The sequence below is a fragment of the Photinus pyralis genome, unplaced genomic scaffold (genome assembly GCF_008802855.1).
Source record: "Photinus pyralis isolate 1611_PpyrPB1 unplaced genomic scaffold, Ppyr1.3 Ppyr1.4_LG8, whole genome shotgun sequence".
NCBI classification, from domain to species: domain Eukaryota; kingdom Metazoa; phylum Arthropoda; class Insecta; order Coleoptera; family Lampyridae; genus Photinus; species Photinus pyralis.
Window position 1 is genome coordinate 15,746,147 of NW_022170819.1, and position 19,728 is coordinate 15,765,874.

The following is a 19,728-nucleotide window of genomic DNA, read 5'->3' on the forward strand; positions in this document are numbered from 1 at the left end:
CATTTAGTCTCCTATTAGTTTGACCTATGTATATCTCATCAATTCAGTACAACGAATTCAGTAAACTCCGTGTTTTACCGGATGATTTGTCTTGGGGGATTTCTAAGAGTGTTTGTAGAGAACGGAGGTTTTAAAACATACGTATAATTTATCTTTAGGAAAGTGTTGGCAATTTTATCTATTGATGCTTTTATGCGTGAATTGGGCATTGGATTGATGATGTTGACGTAGCGCTTCTCTTGAGAAAGGGAGCAAAGAAAGTTTCCGAAACTCGAGTTGGTGGGTTATTGAAAGTTATTACACCCTTTGATTGGTCGTCGAGGAACTAAAGTAACATGAGTAACTTATCACGATAGTAAAACCCGGAAAATGGATTTTATAAATAAAAAAGTAGCGCTCGTTGAATTCAATAATAACAATCTTTATCGTATCAATAGTTATCGACATATCGATATATCAATAGTATCGATATCATCGATATAATCAATAGTATCGACATATCGATATATCAATAGTTATCGACATATCGATATATCAATAGTTATCGATATATCGATGTATTCCATAGTATCGACATATGATATATTTCAATAGTTATCGACATATCGATAGATACATACTATCGATCATCGATATTCGATTTTTTTAGTTCTACCTATTGTTATTCGATTTATCGATAACCTATCGGATACTATCGATATTATCAAAAAAAATTCCCTGCCTAGTTATAATGTTCACGGGGGATAGACGGACAGACGGAACCATATCGACTCCCCTTCCATTTCTTTCTCTGCTGCTTATTCAATTATATAAACAAAATTGGATTTTTTTTTCAGTAAAATTGATGTACCTGCTGCTACTAGTCGGTTTTTTCATTCTCACCCCTATTAATCGTGTGGAATACACATGTATCCAATTTAGAAACACTGAAATGAAACCAAGACAAAGGTGTAAGATAGTAAAGAAGAAACAGAGTTAGTCAATTTATTATGAAAATGACAATTTCAGGTACGAAAAACGTCCATGTAGTTATGCGTTTTTTTCCTTTGCATGGCGCATATGTATAGATCCGCAAGGACAATGCCTGCGTAAGTTTCTGAATCGGTATCTCCCTTATACTGTTGCGCATTCGTCATGAATGAGCAATCTATACCCAGAGGCTTCGCACTTTGCCTTCCACTTACTAAAATCCAAAGAACCGTCGTCTTTCAAAGTACGGTATTTTTCAACAATGCACTACGCTGAATTTTGGAATTGCTCATCATGATGCCGTTCTCCTTTACCGCCCTTTCGACGACTCCTTATCTGCGAAACCGGCCTTTTCTCCGCAATCCCACACGATCTTCCTAAATCCTGCGTTTTGCTAAAAACTAGCTGTGCGTTACCTTTACGCTATTTATTTTAAACGTACTTACCCAGAGGCGACTGCTACGAAGCAGTGATGACTACTGCAATAAAGGCCTTATGTTACTGATGCGTTTACCACTAAACCACGTGTTATATACAAATAGGGACACGACATTTCGTATAATCATTTTTGATGTAATTCAATGAAACCAGGTTAGAATAATTACGAAAAACTGGATCCGATTTTAAGGTAAAATTCGAATGAAAGACGTATCAAATTGGTCATTCACATATAGCATTTACGTTATAAGGGCGGAAGTGGCTTATTAAAGTACGCAGTGTAGATGTTTACGGACGAGGCGACGAAGGAGCCGAGTTCGGAAGTTTATAAACGCAGTGCTTTGAATAGATCACTTCACGCCGTGTAAGCGTACAAAATTTTATTCATACTGTCCAATTTTGAATACCGTTGTATTAAGTCGCTTACACGTGTGCAGGGGCACGACGCTGTGAACCATTTCTTTCCCCATACTCTTGGGCGACTGCTTATGGTCAAGATAAAATCCAGAAAACACAACAAACTACTCCAGAGCACCTATTAGAAGCCTTAAAAACTCTCTGGAGCGCGCCCGGAGTTAATCAAGATGAGACAGGAACCAGGAGGCTCTCGGTAACTGACCTGCCATCTGATGAAGTAGGCGCAACCGGGATGTTCATAAGCACCAGGTAACGCACCGCACATAGACTGCACTGAAGACTGGGACGGCAAAAGCAGACACCGCGTCTGTTGCAGCACTTCCAGGGAAGTACCCGAAAAAAGGCAAAAACTGGACCGTAAAGGATACCCAGAGCCATTAGCGAAGCAAGCTACAGTTTTCGGATTTGCTTTTGTTCATGAAGACTTGGAGGGAACCCTGTGGAAGAGGAGATATTGGCATCAAAAGCTGGATCCTTGGACAGAGTCGACGCTTTGTTTCATTGAGGCGGTTTCCCAATTTATTGGATTGTTCGCCATGAGAGGAGCGCTGTAGATTCAATTCGCAAACAGTTATCGGTGGCTGCTTTAGGCCAAAGACTAGCGAGAGAAGGCGGGGGGGTGGGGCGAAATCTTGATTCTGTTGAAAACGAAGACCGTAAGGGCACACGCCTGTATCTCGGGTACTCACGATAAACCTGAGAAGATCGCCGAAAAGGATCGAAGCCAAAATGCTGGAGATTAAATGATGATGGCTACACGACGTGTTGGCCTTTACCGATGACATAGTGATTGTAGTACGTAGGGATTTGAGAGACCGTATCAAGTTGTGAGGACAGGAGCTTTTAATCTAGTGCGAAACATAATGCGAAGAGGAGGGTTGTCTGTAGTTCAACAGAAACAAACTCATTAGCTTTTCTCAACGTACAAAGGGCCTACAAGGGCTAACGGACGTTGCAATGTAGGGCACAAGTACAGGTAGTGAAAGAGGTAAATACTTGGGCATTCACGTTCGGGTAACGGCTTACCTTCAAGCACAAATGGAAAAAATAGCGAACAACGTCACAAGTCGCTGTGGGGAAGCACACTGGGGATATACACCAAATATTTATTAACCATAGCTTATGCTCACTGGTGTGGTGGGAATAAGATCTCGCCAGAAGAACATATTACTCTCGCCAGGAAGAATGCCGCATCTTTCCTGGCGAGAGGTTACATATACTTATCAAGGTGCAGCGCAAATGATTGCCTTTACAATTACGGAGGGCAATATAACGACCGTGACAGTAGCTATGGAGACATATGAAATGGCCGGCCACTACGCCCTAATTACGGCAATACTGCTGAGAGTCAAATTGGAAAGGAGGAATCGTCAAAGGTGAGGCATTCGCTTAATTCTTGTATGAATCCTAAAAATAAAATCCTCGGTAGGATAACTGAGAGGATAACCAAACAGTTTCTGATAAAAAAAAGCTTTTAAGTAGATAATCCCCGCTCGATACGGAAGGGAGGATATACTAGCTAAGGTAAAGAGAATGGAATCGTGTATTTACACAAATGCTCAAAAACTACAGAGGGCACCGGCTGTGGAGTGTTACGGACATGGCAGGGCTTCAGATCTAGGACAAAAAGCAACCGTTCTCCAAGCCGAAGTATACGCCATCTGAGCGGCAGCTGTTCAACTATATTAACAGAAAACCTTTACCAAAAAGAAATCTTAAGAGTACAGACAGCAAAGCATCTATGCAGATTAGACTCATATGTAGTAAGATTCCGGTACTTTTCTTGGATGCGTCACAAGTACTAAACTCACTAGGAAGCTGGTAAACAGTCACAGTGGAACTGGGCCGCCCCATCGATTATATCTATTAGCTCTTTTTAGGAGTGGCCGCTCAAAAGTCGAATTACATGTAAATGGCTCTTAAATAGCTTTCGTAATTCCAGTTACAAAGTAATTTGAAAAAAGTAATTTCGGATTTAGTGGGGGGGGGGGGGGCTGAATCCAGTTAGACTTCGGCACCATAAGGAATGTTGGGTTCGCTAGTGACTGGAAGGCGAGCTCTAAAATTTAAGTTGCGATAGAAAGCTTCTAAATAGCTCATAATGGATACCATTCTCACATTGGTCGCAAGGTGGTGGGGCTAGTCCAAGCACGTCACTCTTGACCCGTACAAAGATTCGCGGCCTATTTTTTCTCACATAATGAGGGCAATGTGAATATTTCTCTTCGGTTGCAGATGAGATGTAATTTGCGTATGACATAATAAAAAATATTGTAACGGGTAGCTGTATATTGAATTCAGCTTTTCGAACTGTTTACAGAAATAGACTAAAGGTTTGATTTTGTCGGTTTTTGGAATTTGAGTAATTGGTTTTAGAGGATCGCATCAAGTGATCAACGAGATAAGCGAGCCGGCGGGTAATACGTTTAATAAACCTTATAAGATACGTTAGTACATACATAACACTAACTGGGATGCTATCGACGTTACGCTACTCGCACCCTATGAGTTCGATTAAGTGTCAGCCGCGCCCGTTACCATACTAAAGGTAACCACACGCAAGCGCGCACACAATGATTACTTTAAAATTTTATGCAGAAAAAAATCAAATTTACGTCACTGCAATGAATACGTCGTGTATGTATTTCTGGGTGTTTTTCTAAGGTCTGTGTTTACTAATTAAGTTGGTAGACAGAAAGACTGGAATTTGTTATCGTATTTAATCTTATAATCGGTACTTATTGGCATTGGATGCAAAAATGAGGAGATCAGGGGCGGACTGGGTAACTGCGGGCCAGGTGGAATTGCATAGGTTACGGGCCATTAAAGTATTAGTGTAGTAATGATGCACCACAAAAACATTTTAAAGTACTCCTTTCTCGAAAATAAATTACCATACAGTTTTTTTTTTAAATTGCAGCTGATAATTAAAAGTAACAAAATATACAATCCACACGAGGTTCGTCGCCTATCATTGTATTTCAGTATTTTCATGCTACGACAAAAAATGATTAATTCATTGTAAAACACTTCAATTAAAACAGAATTTTTTAACAACCTAACATCAACCCCAATTAGAGAAACGTGTTAATCATTTTGAGCCCCGAAAAAAATTGTCTCAGATCGACCCGGAAAAAAATTTTTCTTATAAAATGTGGCCTGTAGAATCCATAATTTCAAACAGTTCCAAGATTGGGCTACTAGTTCAAAAGTTACAGCCCTTTGAATTTTTTTTCGAAATTGGTTTCTAGTCTATAACTTTTGATTGAGAAGTCTGATCGAAAAAGTACGAATTGATTTGGATTCTACGCACCCAAATTAATAAGAAAAAGTGTTTTCCCGAGAAATTTTGATGTAGTCGAATTTTGGTAAAAAGGGAAGGTTATACGAGGAAATCACTCGGTAGCATGGAAACCGCAAAATCTGCAGATTGGAAGAATGTGTGGGAGATTATTGACCATTCCGACATGGCTATATATCACTGACTGAATAAGTTAGCGAGGATGTGAAATATCGGACTCTACTTATTTACACACCTAAAAAAAACAGCGGCAGTTTTTACTTAAACTTAAACTTAAATTATTAATGATTCGTTTAACATTCTTCGAACTACAGAGCAGTGCGAGCTTCCCTTCTTAAAGATTTCTACGCCTGTTGAATGTTTTCAGAGTCTGTGAAACCAGAAGATTTTGTAGACTCTGTAAAGTCGCTGAGGAAAGTCCATTCTTCAGGATTTCCACAAAATTCAGGTAAATCTCTTGTCACTGGTTTTAATATTGTATCTCATAAAACATTATTTGATAATTCCGGCACGACAAGTGGAATCGAGTGTTAAGGCTTTATTCAAACATGGCTCTCAGTTGTCCCACATCTCTCTACGTTGTTTGATTCTCGCATAGATTTATTTACAAAATCAAAACGGATTGCTTGTGACTCCATTTTGAAATAGGCTTCTTGGGAAACGAAGTCCTGGTTATTTAATCTCTTTAATGCTGGAACTGTCCGACTCCTATGTCTCCCAGCTGTCAATGGTCTGTTTCATGATTAACGTGTGGAGTTCAGAGAGTGGCAATAGCAGATCCGGTCTGATCGACATCAAAACTTGAGTCTTCGGACTCTGACAACTGCCGCCTGCGACGTTCTTCCTCTTCTTCCAGGATTCTTGCGTCTTATAGACACGCACTGTCTCGTAGTACTTATTCTCCTATAGCATCCAGTTCTGATCTTGCTCTCAACTGTGCTGCTAGTAGACGGGACCTTAAGTTGACCATTTTCGACGTAGAACATGACAACGTTCCAACACCAACAAAGGCAATATTATACATAATAAAGAGTGAAATAGTAGGTACTTGTGTTTCCGACGGTAACTTCCGTGCTCTTCCGCTTGCATTAGCTTAGCTGCAGTCGAGGCTGGAATGGTCCCAAATTCCTCGTTACTTTCAGTAAGTGTTAACCAACTCTACTGCAGATTAACTTTCTTAAACCACCTACTATGAAAATCGTACATATTTGCATACAATTGTTTCGTTTATTATGTTGTGCAGCTAATACTCGTACAAATAAACCCCTAAATCGGATCTAGATAAGCACCAGAGTGGTGGGACCCTACTGGGTCATTGGTGCGGACCCATTTTCAATGTGGTATATAGGTCAACTGTCCAAAATTTCAACCGAATCGGCCCATGCGTTTGGCAGTTATAATGTTCACGGAGGATAGACGGACAGACTGAGACCATATCGACTCCCCTTCCATCTCTTTGTTCTACTGCTTATCAATTAATAAACAAAAATTGGATGTTTTTTTGAAGTAAAATTGATGTAACTGCTGCTACTAGGTCGGTTTTTCATCTCACCCTAACAGTGTGAAAAACACATGTATTCGCATTAGAACACTGAAATGAACCAAGACAAAGGCGTAAAGATAGTAAAGAAGAAACAGAGTTAGTCAAATTTATTATTAAAATTGACAGATTTCAGGTACGGAACGTCCTGTAGTTATGCGTTCTCTTTCCTTTGCTTGCGCACATTTTTAAATCCGCAGAGGACAATGCTTGCGTAAGTTTTCGGATTGGTATCTTCCTTTTGCTTTGCGCATTCGTCGATGAATGAGCAATCTTTACCAGACGCCTCGCACTTTGTCTTCCAGTTACTAAAATCCAAAGAACCGTCATCTTTCAAAGTACCGGTATTTTTCAAAATGCACTCGCTGAATTTTTGAAATTTCTCATCATTGATGCCGTTCTCCTTTATCGCCTTTGCCAATGACTCCTTATCTGCGAAACCGGCACTTTCTCCGCAATCCTTCATCATCTTCTTAAAATCATCTTCTTGCTAAAAACTTGTTGTGCTTAACCTACGCTAGTTATTGTAAACGGTACTTACCCCAAGGGCGACTGCTACGAAACAGGTGATCACTACTGCAATAAAGGCCTTCATGTTACTGGATGCTTTACCACTAAACCTGCCGTGTTATATACAAATGGGGAACAACACATTTCTGCTTCGTAGAGTCGTATAATCATTTCGATTTCAATTTCAATGAAACCATTTCAGAATAATTACGAAAAAACTGGACCCGATTTTTAAGGTAAAATTCGAATGAAAGACGTATAAAATTGGTCATTTCACAATAAATACAATTAGTGATTCATCAACTGACGTAGATTGATGATTTTTGATAACACTTGGTACTTGACTTGACTTAATATCAAACAATGTCAAGATAATTGACTCGACTTCAAGTTGGGTTAAGTTTCTTTCATCAATGACGTTTAAATGATTTGTTGTATTATTGCGAGTAGGAGAGAGCTTCACTACGTAATAATTTGCACTGTAAGTTTTCTTATTGGTTTTCATGCGGAAATTAAGATGTTTTTACAACGACTACATTGCGGTTTTTTGGTTTATGCATTGAGCATCATCAAAATTTACAGCTCACTGCAGTGAGACGGACGTGAATGTATTTCTGCGTGTTTGTTTTCTTAGGGTTCTTCATTACTAATTAATTTAGAAAGTCGGTAGATACCTACATAAAACATTAGGTCCCAGAAGCCAGCAGAGCCATTTTAGAAAAATGAAGGACGAAATACATCAGAATTATAGGCTGATTATAGGCCCTTTTTGGACACTTGAACAAATTTTCAGGCGGCATATGGCTCTGCTGGCTAAAGACGAAGCTAGCTAACCACTTGTGAGATTTGCTTCTAAGGCGAAAAATTCAGATCACAAAATTATAGGCTATTTATAGGCTTTTTCTAGACACTACAACAAATTTTCAGGCGGCATCCTTTAAACACAAAAACTATGATTTTGCTGGCTAAAGAAGAAGCTAGCTGACCACATGTGCGATACGCTATGCGCATGCGCAAATTTTTTGCCTTGTAATTAATATCGATCCATTAACGGTGACTGTATAAAGACAGTGTGGTCATATGCTGTATATCCGCCATGTTTTTCCCATATTCTTCATTAAGCTGATCGGTTGAATTGAATTGGCAGATCTTGGCATTTTTCTATGGTTACAATATTATTGCCACAACTGTTTGTGACTTGATCACCTTGGATTCCAAGTGAATTTCCGCCAACCCGATTTATTTGGTTAAAATATGGCGGATATCCCACATACCAATAAAAAACAACACCAAAGTATGACCAAACTGCCTCTATACAGTAGGTATACAGTCACTGTAGATCCATTATAAGTCACTAAATATAGAAAGTACCGCAATCCATTGAGCCCGTGTGTTAGAGAGAGAACGCATGTTTTTTGTCCAAAAATTGCCAGATACCAGATTCTAGTAACTTTAATGTTAGGGATTGCTACACCTGTTTAGAGACATCTGTCAAGTAGGTATTTGAAATTTGAATTTTCTTTTAGTAATAAATCAAATATATAGCAAGTTGTTGTGTTTCAGGTTTTAAAAAAAGTAATGTTAAAAGTGTCTGAGTTGTCTATGCATCTTCTCTTGTATTATAGGAGAAGAAAAGTTGAAACGATATTCCTGAATTGGAAAGAAGTACAAAAAAAATTAAAGTTATTCGTCTCATTATATTATTAACGAACCTCGAGATCGTTTATAATTTTTTCTACAATCGATATCCAAAGTAGGCATTTGCGCTCGTATTTGACAACGCAAACGTCATCTTTTTCGAGGAATGTCACTTTGTCGCTTATAAGCGACAAAATAGAAACAAGTTAAAAAGTAATCGTAAACGATTTACATAAAGCGCATTTCCACTTGCATTCATTTCCCATTTGTAAGATGCAACTTCTGTTAAAATCGTAAAAATCCGGCCACAAATATGAAAGATAGCGTTGCACATGGGCAATCCATTTTTGACGTGCTACTTCAATTTCAGTTTATGAGAAGAATTTCATTTCAATGCTTTTCTAAATAAGAAAGTTGGAACTGCGCATGCGCAAACCTAAATTTTAAAACTAATTTACTATAACTAACTAATAAACTAAGATTTTCCTTTGTTCCAAGCGCCTAAGTATCAAATTTCACTTAAATAGTTCCATAGATAAAAAAGTTGGCACTGCGCATGCGCAAAACCAAATTTTGAAATTGGCGTTTGATTTTCCTTTATCCAAGTGCCTATGGATAAATTTCGTTTAAATTCTTCCATAAATAAAAAAGTTGGCACTGCGCATGCGCAAAACCAAATTTTGAAATTGGCGTTTGATTTTCCTTTATTCGAAGTGCTTATGTATCAAATTTCGTTTAAATTCTTCCATAAATAAAAAAGTTGGCACTGCGCATGCGCAAAACAAAATTTTGAAATTGGCGTTTGATTTTCCTTTATCCCAAGTGCCTATGTATCAAATTTCGTTTAAATTCTTCCATAAATAAAAAAGTTGGCACTGCGCATGCGCAAAACCAAATTTTGAAATTGGCGTTTGATTTTCCTTTATTCCAAGTGCCTATGTATCAAATTTCATTCAAATACTTTTATAAGTAAAAAAGTTTGCAATTCGGTTTATAAATGGTCGAGATGCGAAAAGGGCACTGTGAATTTTGAATCGATTCGATTCAACTTTTGGCATTGCGTATTATATGGCTAAAGCTATGCCCATATTGAATTTCATGCAATTCAGTTCATAACTAACGGAGATGTAAAAGCGATCGAACATTTCTAAACAAAGTTATCGTTCACACGGACAGATAGATGGACAGACAGACAAAGGAACAGACGGAGAGACCAACCGGCAGGCGACAGATAGCAATGCAAAATTATAAACGATCTCTAGGATCGTTAATAAACGGCAAAAGTGTAAAATTATGGAACATGTAAAAAACGGTTTTTTGTTTTTTTTTACAATAACTTTTTTTGTAAGCGGTACAGAAAAATTCCTTCCTTGGTACAAGACTCGACACCATAACGAACCAAATAGCGAAAAAAGTAGAACAATAGCTCTTAAGATAAAAAAACTAGTAGCGTCGCAAAGTTAGCGGACGGACGGACGGACGGACGGACAAAGTGGCCACAATAGCGCATTTTTTTTATTGCGCTAAAAACGGACGGACGGACGGACGGACGGACAAAGTGGCCACAATAGCGCATTTTTTTTATTTTTGTGGAAATGCGCTAAAAACGCTCGCTCTCCCAATTATTAACTATAAATCAAATATGCATTGCTCAGAGTATCCAATGACAACGAGTAAATGACATCTTTCATTTGGGCATAAGATTAAAATGATTTGAGTGAAAAATTTAAATTTTTGGAAATATGTGAACTGCTCGATTGTAGAAAAAACCTTGTGTGTAATTCGAGCGCAAATTGATTGTCGATTTCAAGAGATTGCCGCGCGACGACTGTCTCTTTCAATCGACAATATATCATTTTGCGCTCTTAATACAGAAATAGCTATTATGGTATTCTGAATCGTAAACACCTTTCTATTGATCTGTGATTATATGCATAAAGAGACTCTTTACGGGCTAGCCCGTTATTTTTTTTACGGGCTAAGTTATAACGGGCTGTTTAGCAACAATACATATTTATTAAAGATATGCGAAGGCAGAAGGCAACAAATAAGAAAAATTAAGAACAATCATTATGTTTACACATATGCACTTCAATCGTGCAGTTAGAATTCCCACTAATCATTAGTCCAGCAGTTGAAGACGATGCAACAGCCCCATTTGGCGTTGAGTGGATATTGCTAGGACCCGCCAGGGGTATCATGGCTGCAACTGCCATTTTGCTTTTCACCGACGCTTCGATGTATCCCTCTGCCACTCTTGAGGACTTCCAGCCGCCAATTTGTTTTACTGGCAGAAGATTTCCAGCAGATTCCGCAACCATACTAGCACCACTTCGTCTTAAACAGTACCCAGTATACTTTTCAGGGTGGTCCAGACCAAGGAATTCTGTTACTTTTCGCGGTACACCACCAATGGTATGCATACCAGCCGGCTGAGCAACGCACTTTCCTTTTCTGTATCCCAAAAAAAAGCGTCTCGTTCCAACATCAAGAGGACGTAATTTAGCATATTTTTTATAAATCTCATAAGGATTCAAAGATCCATTTGCATCACTATAAACGATCTAGATGTATGAGCCTTCGTATCTTGCAACTTTACTAGAGCGTACTTCTCATGGTCCTCAATATCATCCACAAATCACAATTAACTTAAGTAATTCATCTCGGCGACAAGCCCCATACAGTCCAAAGATCAAGACAACTTTGCAGAGCAAAAAATCATCTGAAGCTTCTAAAATAAATTTGCGGGTGTCCTCAACAGACAAAATCTTAGATTTCTTCGGCACGTAATTAACATTTTGCGCTATCATGAACGCGATAACCTTTCAAAATCTATAAAACCAATTAAATTAGGTAGATACAACAAATACGGTGATTATTGTTCTCGCAACAAACCTAGATATATCAGCATTGCCATTAACGATGAGAGCTTTCTTCAGCATTTAAAATTTAGTCCATAGACTTGATGCCTTGAAGACTTTTGATAAACCAGAAACGTACGCCAACACAACGGTCTCGTTCAGTACCATTTCGCCGACTCTCTTTGCTCTCCATTCGTTAAATGCTGTCAGTTCCTTTTCGTACCGGTTTCGGGATTTCTCTGGCATTAATTTTCCACTAGCTTCTTCCGCTTCTTGGATTATTTCGTCTGGAAGATCCATTTTCTGTCAGATTCAAGAAAAACACAAAACGTTTTTTTTGTTTATACAACAATGTTGTCGTAGTAACGTTCGCCAAATATTTTCAACGGCCAGTTCGATTGAATAACTTTCCTTTTTTCCAAAGAAAAAGAACTTTTCGTTAAAGATTTACGATTCGGAATACCATAAAACGTTGTACAACTGCTCACCCGTTACCCGAACTTTACAAGCTCGCACGGATAACAAGCTCGCTAAAGCTCGCTTGTTAACTTCCGTGCTCGCTTGTAAAGTTCTATGTAACGGTCTCGCAATGTAAACTACATTGTATTGCTGCCTGCCTGTGCGTCTGTCTGTCCGTCTGTCTGCCAGTGTGTACGATAAATTTGTGTAGAAACGTCCGATCGCTTTAAAAATTGATATACACATGTTCTTCAGGATATAACAAAGTTTACAATTGTTTTTCGGCTACGTAGACCAACGGGCCAAATAGTTACAGACCAATAACTGCGCAAACCTCCAAAAAGGGTTTCTAACTCTTGTTACAAAGATCATATGAATGTCCGGTTTTCTGTGTTAGTAAATATTCCTTAAACTTCAGGCAACTATGCAGATGCAAACAAATACTGCGCATGCGCATAACAACTTTTGTATTTGCGCAATCCTAATTTTTTATTTGTTAATATATTTAAATGAAATTCTGTATCTAGGCACCTCGAATAAAAGTGAAACTAATGCCAAATCAAAAAATTTGTGTTACAAGCTATGCTGATCAGGTGGGACAGAATCAACCCCTTTTAGCCATTTCAAAAAATTTGTGTTACAAGCTATGCTGATCAGGTGGGACAGAATCAACCCCTTTTAGGGTGTATTGTAAAAATGATGTATGTGTGAAGATCTCGAGAATTGTTTGGTATTCAGTTGTATCGGATTTTTGAAATATAAGTTAGAGTTTAAATAAATATATTAATTGGGCGAAAGCCCGTTGAGGGCCCAGAACACGAGAGGGACAATAAATAGACAATAAATAAATAATTTTTATTTATCCACTACATCTCCGAGAGGGGAAAAAATCAAACTGATCTGGATGATAGTTTTTTTTTTGTTTAAAGGATGCCGCCTGAAAATTTGTAGTGGTGTCTAGAAAAAGCCTATAAATAGCCTATAATTGTGTGATCTGAATTTTTCGCCTTCGAAGCAAATCTCACAAGTGGTCAGCTAGCTTCGTCTTTAGCCAGCAGAGCCATAGCTTTTTCTTTAAAGGATGCCGCCTGAAAATTTGTTCAAGTGTCCAAAAAGGGCCTATAATCAGCCTATAATTCTGATGTATTTCGTCCTTCATTTGTCTAAAATGGCTCTGCTGGCTTGTGAGACCTTAAAACATTTGGGAAAGGAGTCGTCTTCAGAGCGCCGCTGTTACAAATACGAAATTATAGATAAATTGAATCGGTTTAGTTAGGGGCTGTAGTCGCCACTAATATTTATTTGTGTTTGAGAACGTAAATTTAAAAACCGCGAGTTCCGTTCATTGGTGCAAGAATACGGATTATCGCCATAAAATTCAAAGAAAACGGTGAACTATTAATATTGAGCAAAAATCTTCTGTCGCATAAAGTAAAATAGTATACGGACAAGGACCATCTAATTACGCCGTTAAAATATGTTCACTAGTACAAAGAACCATTGTTTAAACTGCTGCGCAAACGTTTATTTGCCGTGAACCTTTAGAAGGGCTTGAACTTAGTCAATTCATCGTTGTAAAAACATCTTAATTTCCGCATGAGAACCAATAAGAAAACTTACAGTGCAAACGACTTGAAGTCGGGTCAATCAGCTTGACATTGTAAGTATTAAACGTTATCAAATATCACCAGACTACGTGAGTTGATGAATCACTAATTGCATTTATTGTGAAATGACCAATTTGATACGTCCTTCATTCGAATTTTTCCTTAAAAAATGGGTGCAGTTTTTTCGTAATTATTATGAAATGGTTTCATTGAAATTGAAATCAAAATGATTATACGACTCTACGAAGCAGAAATGTGTTGTTCCCTATTTGTATATAACACGGCAGGTTTAGTGGTAAACGCATCCAGTAACATGAAGGCCTTTATTGCAGTAGTGATCACCTGTTTCGTAGCAGTCGCTCTTGGGGTAAGTACCGTTTACAATAACTAGCGTAGGTTAAGCACAACAAGTTTTTAGCAAGAAGATGATTCTAAGAAGATGATGAAGGATTGCAGAGAAAGTGCCGGTTTCGCAGATAAGGGCTCGTTCCGAAAGGCGATAAAGGAGAACGGCATCAATGATGAGAAATTTCAAAAATTCAGCGAGTGCATTTTGAAAAATACCGGTACTTTGAAAGATGACGGTTCTTTAGATTTTAGTAAATGGAAGGCAAAGTGCGAGGCGTCTGGTAAAGATTGCTCATTCATCGACGAATGCGCAAAGCAAAAGGAAGACACCAATTCAAAAACTTACGCAAGCATTGTCCTCTGCGGATTTAAACATATGCACAAGCAAAGGGAAGAGAACGCATAACTACAGGACGTTTTTTTAGCTGAAATCTGTCAATTTTAATAATAAATTTGACTAACTCTGTTTCTTCTTTACTACCTACATCGCCAATTCAATGTTTTGTTGGAGTAATTATGAGATTTTCATGTGGCGGCGACTAACACAAACTTCCCTTAGATTTCCCAGTTGTACTTGATACCTAATCCAACAGAGCGGTATATGTTATAACATCTGGAAATGCAATAGTGGCACTGCATACACTAAACAAATAAACGTAATCATAAAGTAAACAGCGTAAGCAAATATACTCGTACGATTTACACGCGAAAGCACAAATACAATTTAGACTTTTGCCCTTTTGGACGGGCCAGGTCTCATCCCACTCTAAATCGGTCCTGGGAAGAAGGGGAGAAAGGACAACGTTTTCTGGAGGTCAGAGTGGGTCGTCATATGGTGTTGGTCCTTTGCATGGTGATCAGTCGGCGTTTGTTATATTCATTCGCGAGCAGTTTTTTTTGGGCACTTTTGATTCGCCAAAGAAAATGTCACTGCAGGTGAGAGAATCAGAGTGTCGCAGGCGTTCAGCTTCTCATCGAGACATCTTGTGGGTATCCAGCAAAGACCACAACTATGTTTTTACCACGTTTTTGGTTGAAACATTTCAATCCCAGATCACCTTGCGCAGGAGATAACCACCATCGACCACTGTACGCGCTCTGTAGCCTGAGATGATGTTTTTATTCAGCGGTCTAAATGCTGAATAGAAGGCAGATGCCCTTTCTCATACGGAAATGATACTTCAATTGTTCATCTGATTGTATTCTGACGCAGACCCTCTGGAAAATGGGATGGGAACCCCCATACTCCCTCCGCTTCCTGTTCTTGTGCCAAGTCGCTGATGATATCAAGGCCTCCGACGATTCCTTTGTGGATTGAAACTAGGCGATCAGTAACTGAGAATGGAAGGTGGGTGTTGAACCAGATCTTCAATTTTTCGGTGTCTACAGCGTTTTGCAACTTGCGATGCCCTCATAAAGCACCAACAAAACTCCACATAGTTCTAATTTGAAAACCATTCGAATGCATTAGCGGTCTAAATGCCTTCGGAGGCGTAACGAAAGAACGTTTAGCAGTGAGGGAATTGAGAAAAATTGCGTCTCCGTATTCTTATGCCGGGAAATTCAAATGACACTTTTTTAATACTCACAGCATAAAAAAATACAGATTCTCTGAGCATCATGCATGAAGTTTTCTAGATAACATAATCACATGCACATAAGGACTCTCTTCAGTTGTTTGTATAAAAAGAAGAACTGAAGGGTTCACAAACATTTCCACCACAATTTCTTCAGAAGTAATTATTGCCAAGTGGTAAGACTAACAGTTAATTCAGATTGTGAAATAGTTGAATTGTATCCCGGAGTTTCATTGTAGAACGTTTCAAATTACTTAATTATTTTAAGACTCCTACAGGCGTCCACTTATGGGAAATAGTCTGGCGTATTTAAATTCCTAGATTGTACGTGTACACTGCGCAAACAAGAAAAGACAAACTGGGTTAGTCAAATTTATTAGTGAAAATAACAATTTTCCAGCATCCTGAAGGTATATGCTTCCTAATATCATTGTTTTAGTGAGTGTTTCAATCCGCAGAGGAGAACGTTTGCATAGGTCTTACCGGTGGTGTCCTCCTTCTTCTTTTCGCATTCGTCGACGAATGAGCAATCTTTACCCGTCACCTGGCACCATGCTCTGTATTTACTAAAATCTAAAGTGCCGTCGTCTTTTATTTCATCCCTTGTCCTCAGAACGCATTCGCTAAACTTTTGAACTTTCTCATCGTTGATGCCATTCTCCTCTGCTGCTTTTCTGTACCCCTCCAGATCTCCCAAGCCCGCAGTCTCGGCGCAATCGTTCACAAGTTTTTCTAATTCATCGTCTTGCTGAAAACAATTTGTCACTTAAGTTACATTCATTACTACTCACCGCTAAAGTGACTGCTAGGATGCAGGCGACCACTGCTATAAAGATCTTCATTTCTGTGAATGCGTTTACCACTGCAAGAACTGCTATATATACATACTTACATAGATTTAAAAAAAATATTTTTCTGCTCCGTAGAGTGTTCTAATGAAGAAAATTGGTTTCATCCACTACCATTAACTAATTACTGTATTTACTTCGATGTCAATACAGTGCATCAATTGCATCTGGCATATGGCGTCTTTTTTCAAATCTCTTAATCGTTGTCATTACGCTAAACAACGGTTCTCAAGTGAAGGTCATGTTCAAATGGTGATTTAACACTAAATGTTTTATTTACGCAGGCGAAGCGCATGCACATTTTACTCTCCCTCATTATTTACAATGATCAGCCTGATACATCTTCCAGGTTAAAAATTGTGTTAGTCCCTTCGAGGCCGGCCCAAAGTACTTATGCTGTTCTTTTTGATAAAGAAACCCTGGAGTTATGGAGTTAAGCGATTTCATCAACCAATTGATTATAAATCCGCCACAAATCGGAAAAACTCAATACGCTGCTATGGTTGAGATTAGGCTGAGAATGCTTTCACGATCGCCTGATTAAAATTAGCCGTTCGATAAGATTGGCCGAATAAAATGGTACGCTCTTGCGGTCGAAGTCAAGTGGTGACCCCCTTGATTTACTCGCGTCCATCTTTTGTACATGGCACACAAAACTACTGAACCCAACAACCTCGACCAGCGTGTTCTACTAACCAGCAGTAAGCCTTGCATTCCGGAATTGAGCAAAGTCAATTTTAAGATCCTAAGCTTGTTATCGTTAGACTTACTTTAGTTCACTTTCCGCATGAAGCGGTACAAATGTAAATTTTCCTATTTTGAATCGCACCCATCAGCACTAGACAGCTTTTTAGGCTAACTGACCGCGAAAACGTTCATCGATGCTCCAGCAAGCATTACCGTTAGCAAGGCACGAGAGGATCGAGAAGGCTCTTGCTCACGCGTCGGAATTCGAAGCAAAGAAAGTGAATCCAGTGAACTTGTTCGAAAATGAATTTAAAAAAAGTAGAACATCTTGATCGGCATTTATCCAAGAATGGGTATGCGGCAAGGCTGGACACCTAAGAAGAAATTGCTCCCAGCGTGAGAGGATCTATGGGATGGATTTGATGAAGAAATTTGGGTTTTCTATAGACTTGAAGAATGGAGTAGTTCATATCGGAATGCAGTTCGCCAAGAAATTGATGAAGAGGTCTACGTAACACTTGACTCTACCCCAACGGAGTGAGAAAGTCGTAGTCGAACACATGAATGGTGGTGCGCGGGGCAACTACACTAGCCTCTAGAAACCCAATTATAATGACAACCAACGTAGCCTTAGAAAGAATCCTAAAATGTCTAGCTAGCCTAATATCGTTCGTGGGTCTGAATTGGAGTAGGGCCATATTTTAAACCTGTCGTGACGCTGTGCCAAAATAATAAAATTCCGATAAAGATAATTCGTTTCCGCCGGTTATAGAAAGTACGGAGCCCCAGAATGTAGATAACTTACGGCCTAAAGCACCAACAAAACTCCACATAGTCCTAATCTGAAAACCTTTCGAATGCATTAGCGGTCTAAATGCCTTCGGAGACGTAACGAAAAACTTACATTGAGAAAAATTGCGTCCCCGTATTCTTATGTCGGGAAATTCAAATGACACTTTTTTTTAATACCCACAGCATAAACAAATACAGATTCTCTGAACATCATGCATGAAGTTTTCGTGACTAAGTTGTATATGACAATGAAAAAGTGTTTTTGTTAAGTTTTGCTTATTTATGGGAATTTTGGCATGAATTTGAATAATTAATCGAAAGGTAAATGTTTTCCTTGAACACCTCAAATGTATTCACCTACGAGAAAAGGAACGGTGTCTCTACATAACATAATCACATGCACATGACTCTCTTCAGTTGTTTGTATAAAAAGAACTGAAGGGTTCACAAACTTTTCCACCACAATTTCTTCAGATGTAATTATTGCCATAAGTGGTAAGACTAACAGTTATTTCAGATTGTGAAATGTTTCAAATGACCTTTAAGACCTTTACAGGCGTCCACTTATGGGAAATAGTCTGGCGTATTTAAATTCCTAGATTGTACGTGCACTGCAAACAAGAAAGGACAAACTGGGTTAGTAACATTTATTAGTAAAAATAACAATTTTCCAGCATCCTGAAGGTATGCTCCCTACTATCCTTGTTTTTGCATGTGTTCCATTGTGCAGAGGATAACGCTTGCATAGGTCTTACCGGGGGTGTCCTCCTTCTTCTTTGCGCATTCGTCGAGGAATGAGCAATCTTTACCCGCCGCCTGGCACTTTGCTTTGCATTTACTAAAATCTAAAGTGCCGTCGTCTTTTATATCATCTCTTGCCTTGAGAACGCATTCGCTAAACTTTTGAACTTTCTCATCGTTGATGCCATTCTCCTCTGCTGCTTTTTTGAACCGCTCCAGATCTCCCAAGCCCGCAGTCTCGGCGCAATCTTTCAGGACTTCTTCTAATTCATCGTCTTGCTGAAAACAATTGGTCACTTAAGTTACATTCATTACTACTCACCGCTAAAGTGATTGCTAGGACGCAGGCGACCACTGCAATAAAGATCTTCATTTCTGTGAATGCGTTTACCACTGCAAGTACTGCTATATATATATACTTACATAGATTAAAAAAATATATTTTTCTGCTCCGTAGAGTGTTCTAATGAAGAAAATTGGTTTCATCCACTACCATTAACTTACTAATTACTGTATTTAGGTACTTCGATTTCAATACAAGTGCATCAATTGCATCTGGCATATGGCGTCTTTTTTCTAATCTGTTTTAATCGTTGTCATTACGCTAAACAACGGTTCTCAAGTGAAGGTCATGTTCAAATGGTGATTTAACAATAAATGTTTCTGACTCATTATTTACAATGATCAGCCTGATACATCTTCCAGGTTAAAAAATTGTGTTAATCCCTTCGAGGCCAGCCCAAAGTACCTATGCTGTTCTTTTGATAAAGAAACCCTGAAGTTGGGGAGTATTCGCAAGCGATTTCATTTAAAGCAATTGATTATAAATCCGCCACAAATCCGAAAAACCAAACGTGCTGAATACCCGCACACTGTTATGTTTGAGATTAGGCACATGGCAGACAAAACTACTGAACCCATCGACCTCGACCAGCGTGTTCCATTAACCAGCAGTAAGACTTGCATTCCGGAATGGAACACACCCAATTTTAAGG

At 38.8% G+C, this 19,728-nt stretch overlaps 4 protein-coding genes across 5 annotated transcripts; 1 reads left to right on the top strand and 3 right to left on the bottom strand.

The window, feature by feature from the left end:
* Nucleotides 1-6,760: 6,760 nt before the first annotated feature.
* On the bottom strand, nucleotides 6,761-7,344 carry LOC116179734. Its single transcript, XM_031499554.1, has 2 exons — nucleotides 7,207-7,344; nucleotides 6,761-7,155 (listed from the first exon to the last, which is right to left on the bottom strand). Exons 1-2 carry the CDS (start codon nucleotides 7,258-7,260, stop codon nucleotides 6,820-6,822), a joined length of 390 nt encoding a protein of 129 aa, XP_031355414.1. The 5' UTR covers nucleotides 7,261-7,344; the 3' UTR covers nucleotides 6,761-6,819.
* A 6,607-nt stretch (nucleotides 7,345-13,951) lies between these two features.
* LOC116179729 lies at nucleotides 13,952-14,554 on the top strand. The gene is made up of 2 exons (XM_031499551.1): nucleotides 13,952-14,107; nucleotides 14,159-14,554. The coding sequence occupies exons 1-2, from the start codon at nucleotides 13,967-13,969 to the stop codon at nucleotides 14,492-14,494; spliced, it is 477 nt and encodes a 158-aa protein (XP_031355411.1). The 5' UTR covers nucleotides 13,952-13,966; the 3' UTR covers nucleotides 14,495-14,554.
* A 1,469-nt stretch (nucleotides 14,555-16,023) lies between these two features.
* Nucleotides 16,024-16,655, bottom strand: LOC116179743. Of its 2 annotated transcripts, XM_031499562.1 has the most exons (3): nucleotides 16,558-16,655; nucleotides 16,457-16,509; nucleotides 16,024-16,413 (listed from the first exon to the last, which is right to left on the bottom strand). In XM_031499562.1, exons 2-3 carry the CDS (start codon nucleotides 16,505-16,507, stop codon nucleotides 16,093-16,095), a joined length of 372 nt encoding a protein of 123 aa, XP_031355422.1. In that variant the 5' UTR covers nucleotides 16,508-16,509; nucleotides 16,558-16,655; the 3' UTR covers nucleotides 16,024-16,092. The 2 variants fall into 2 exon arrangements, with proteins under 2 accessions (XP_031355422.1, XP_031355421.1); XM_031499561.1 differs by lacking the exon at nucleotides 16,558-16,655 and having other exon boundaries at nucleotides 16,457-16,540.
* Nucleotides 16,656-18,624: 1,969 nt separating this feature from the next.
* LOC116179393 lies at nucleotides 18,625-19,138 on the bottom strand. The gene is made up of 2 exons (XM_031499182.1): nucleotides 19,056-19,138; nucleotides 18,625-19,012 (listed from the first exon to the last, which is right to left on the bottom strand). Exons 1-2 carry the CDS (start codon nucleotides 19,104-19,106, stop codon nucleotides 18,689-18,691), a joined length of 375 nt encoding a protein of 124 aa, XP_031355042.1. The 5' UTR covers nucleotides 19,107-19,138; the 3' UTR covers nucleotides 18,625-18,688.
* Nucleotides 19,139-19,728: the final 590 nt, after the last annotated feature.

What these genes read in the sequence shown, in the direction of transcription:
- LOC116179734 (XM_031499554.1), bottom strand. Translation starts at nt 7,260, where the DNA reads ATGAAGGCCTTTATTGCAGTAGTGATCACCTGTTTCGTAGCAGTCGCC. An exon ending in TCGTAGCAGTCGCCCTTGGG is followed by an intron (nt 7,156 to 7,206) that starts GTAAGTACCGTT and finishes ACAAGTTTTTAG; the next exon opens with CAAGAAGATGATTTTAAGAA.
- LOC116179729 (XM_031499551.1), top strand. Translation starts at nt 13,967, where the DNA reads ATGATTATACGACTCTACGAAGCAGAAATGTGTTGTTCCCTATTTGTA. An exon ending in TCGTAGCAGTCGCTCTTGGG is followed by an intron (nt 14,108 to 14,158) that starts GTAAGTACCGTT and finishes ACAAGTTTTTAG; the next exon opens with CAAGAAGATGATTCTAAGAA.
- LOC116179743 (XM_031499562.1), bottom strand. Translation starts at nt 16,507, where the DNA reads ATGAAGATCTTTATAGCAGTGGTCGCCTGCATCCTAGCAGTCACTTTA. An exon ending in TCCTAGCAGTCACTTTAGCG is followed by an intron (nt 16,414 to 16,456) that starts GTGAGTAGTAAT and finishes AATTGTTTTCAG; the next exon opens with CAAGACGATGAATTAGAAAA.
- LOC116179393 (XM_031499182.1), bottom strand. Translation starts at nt 19,106, where the DNA reads ATGAAGATCTTTATTGCAGTGGTCGCCTGCGTCCTAGCAATCACTTTA. An exon ending in TCCTAGCAATCACTTTAGCG is followed by an intron (nt 19,013 to 19,055) that starts GTGAGTAGTAAT and finishes AATTGTTTTCAG; the next exon opens with CAAGACGATGAATTAGAAGA.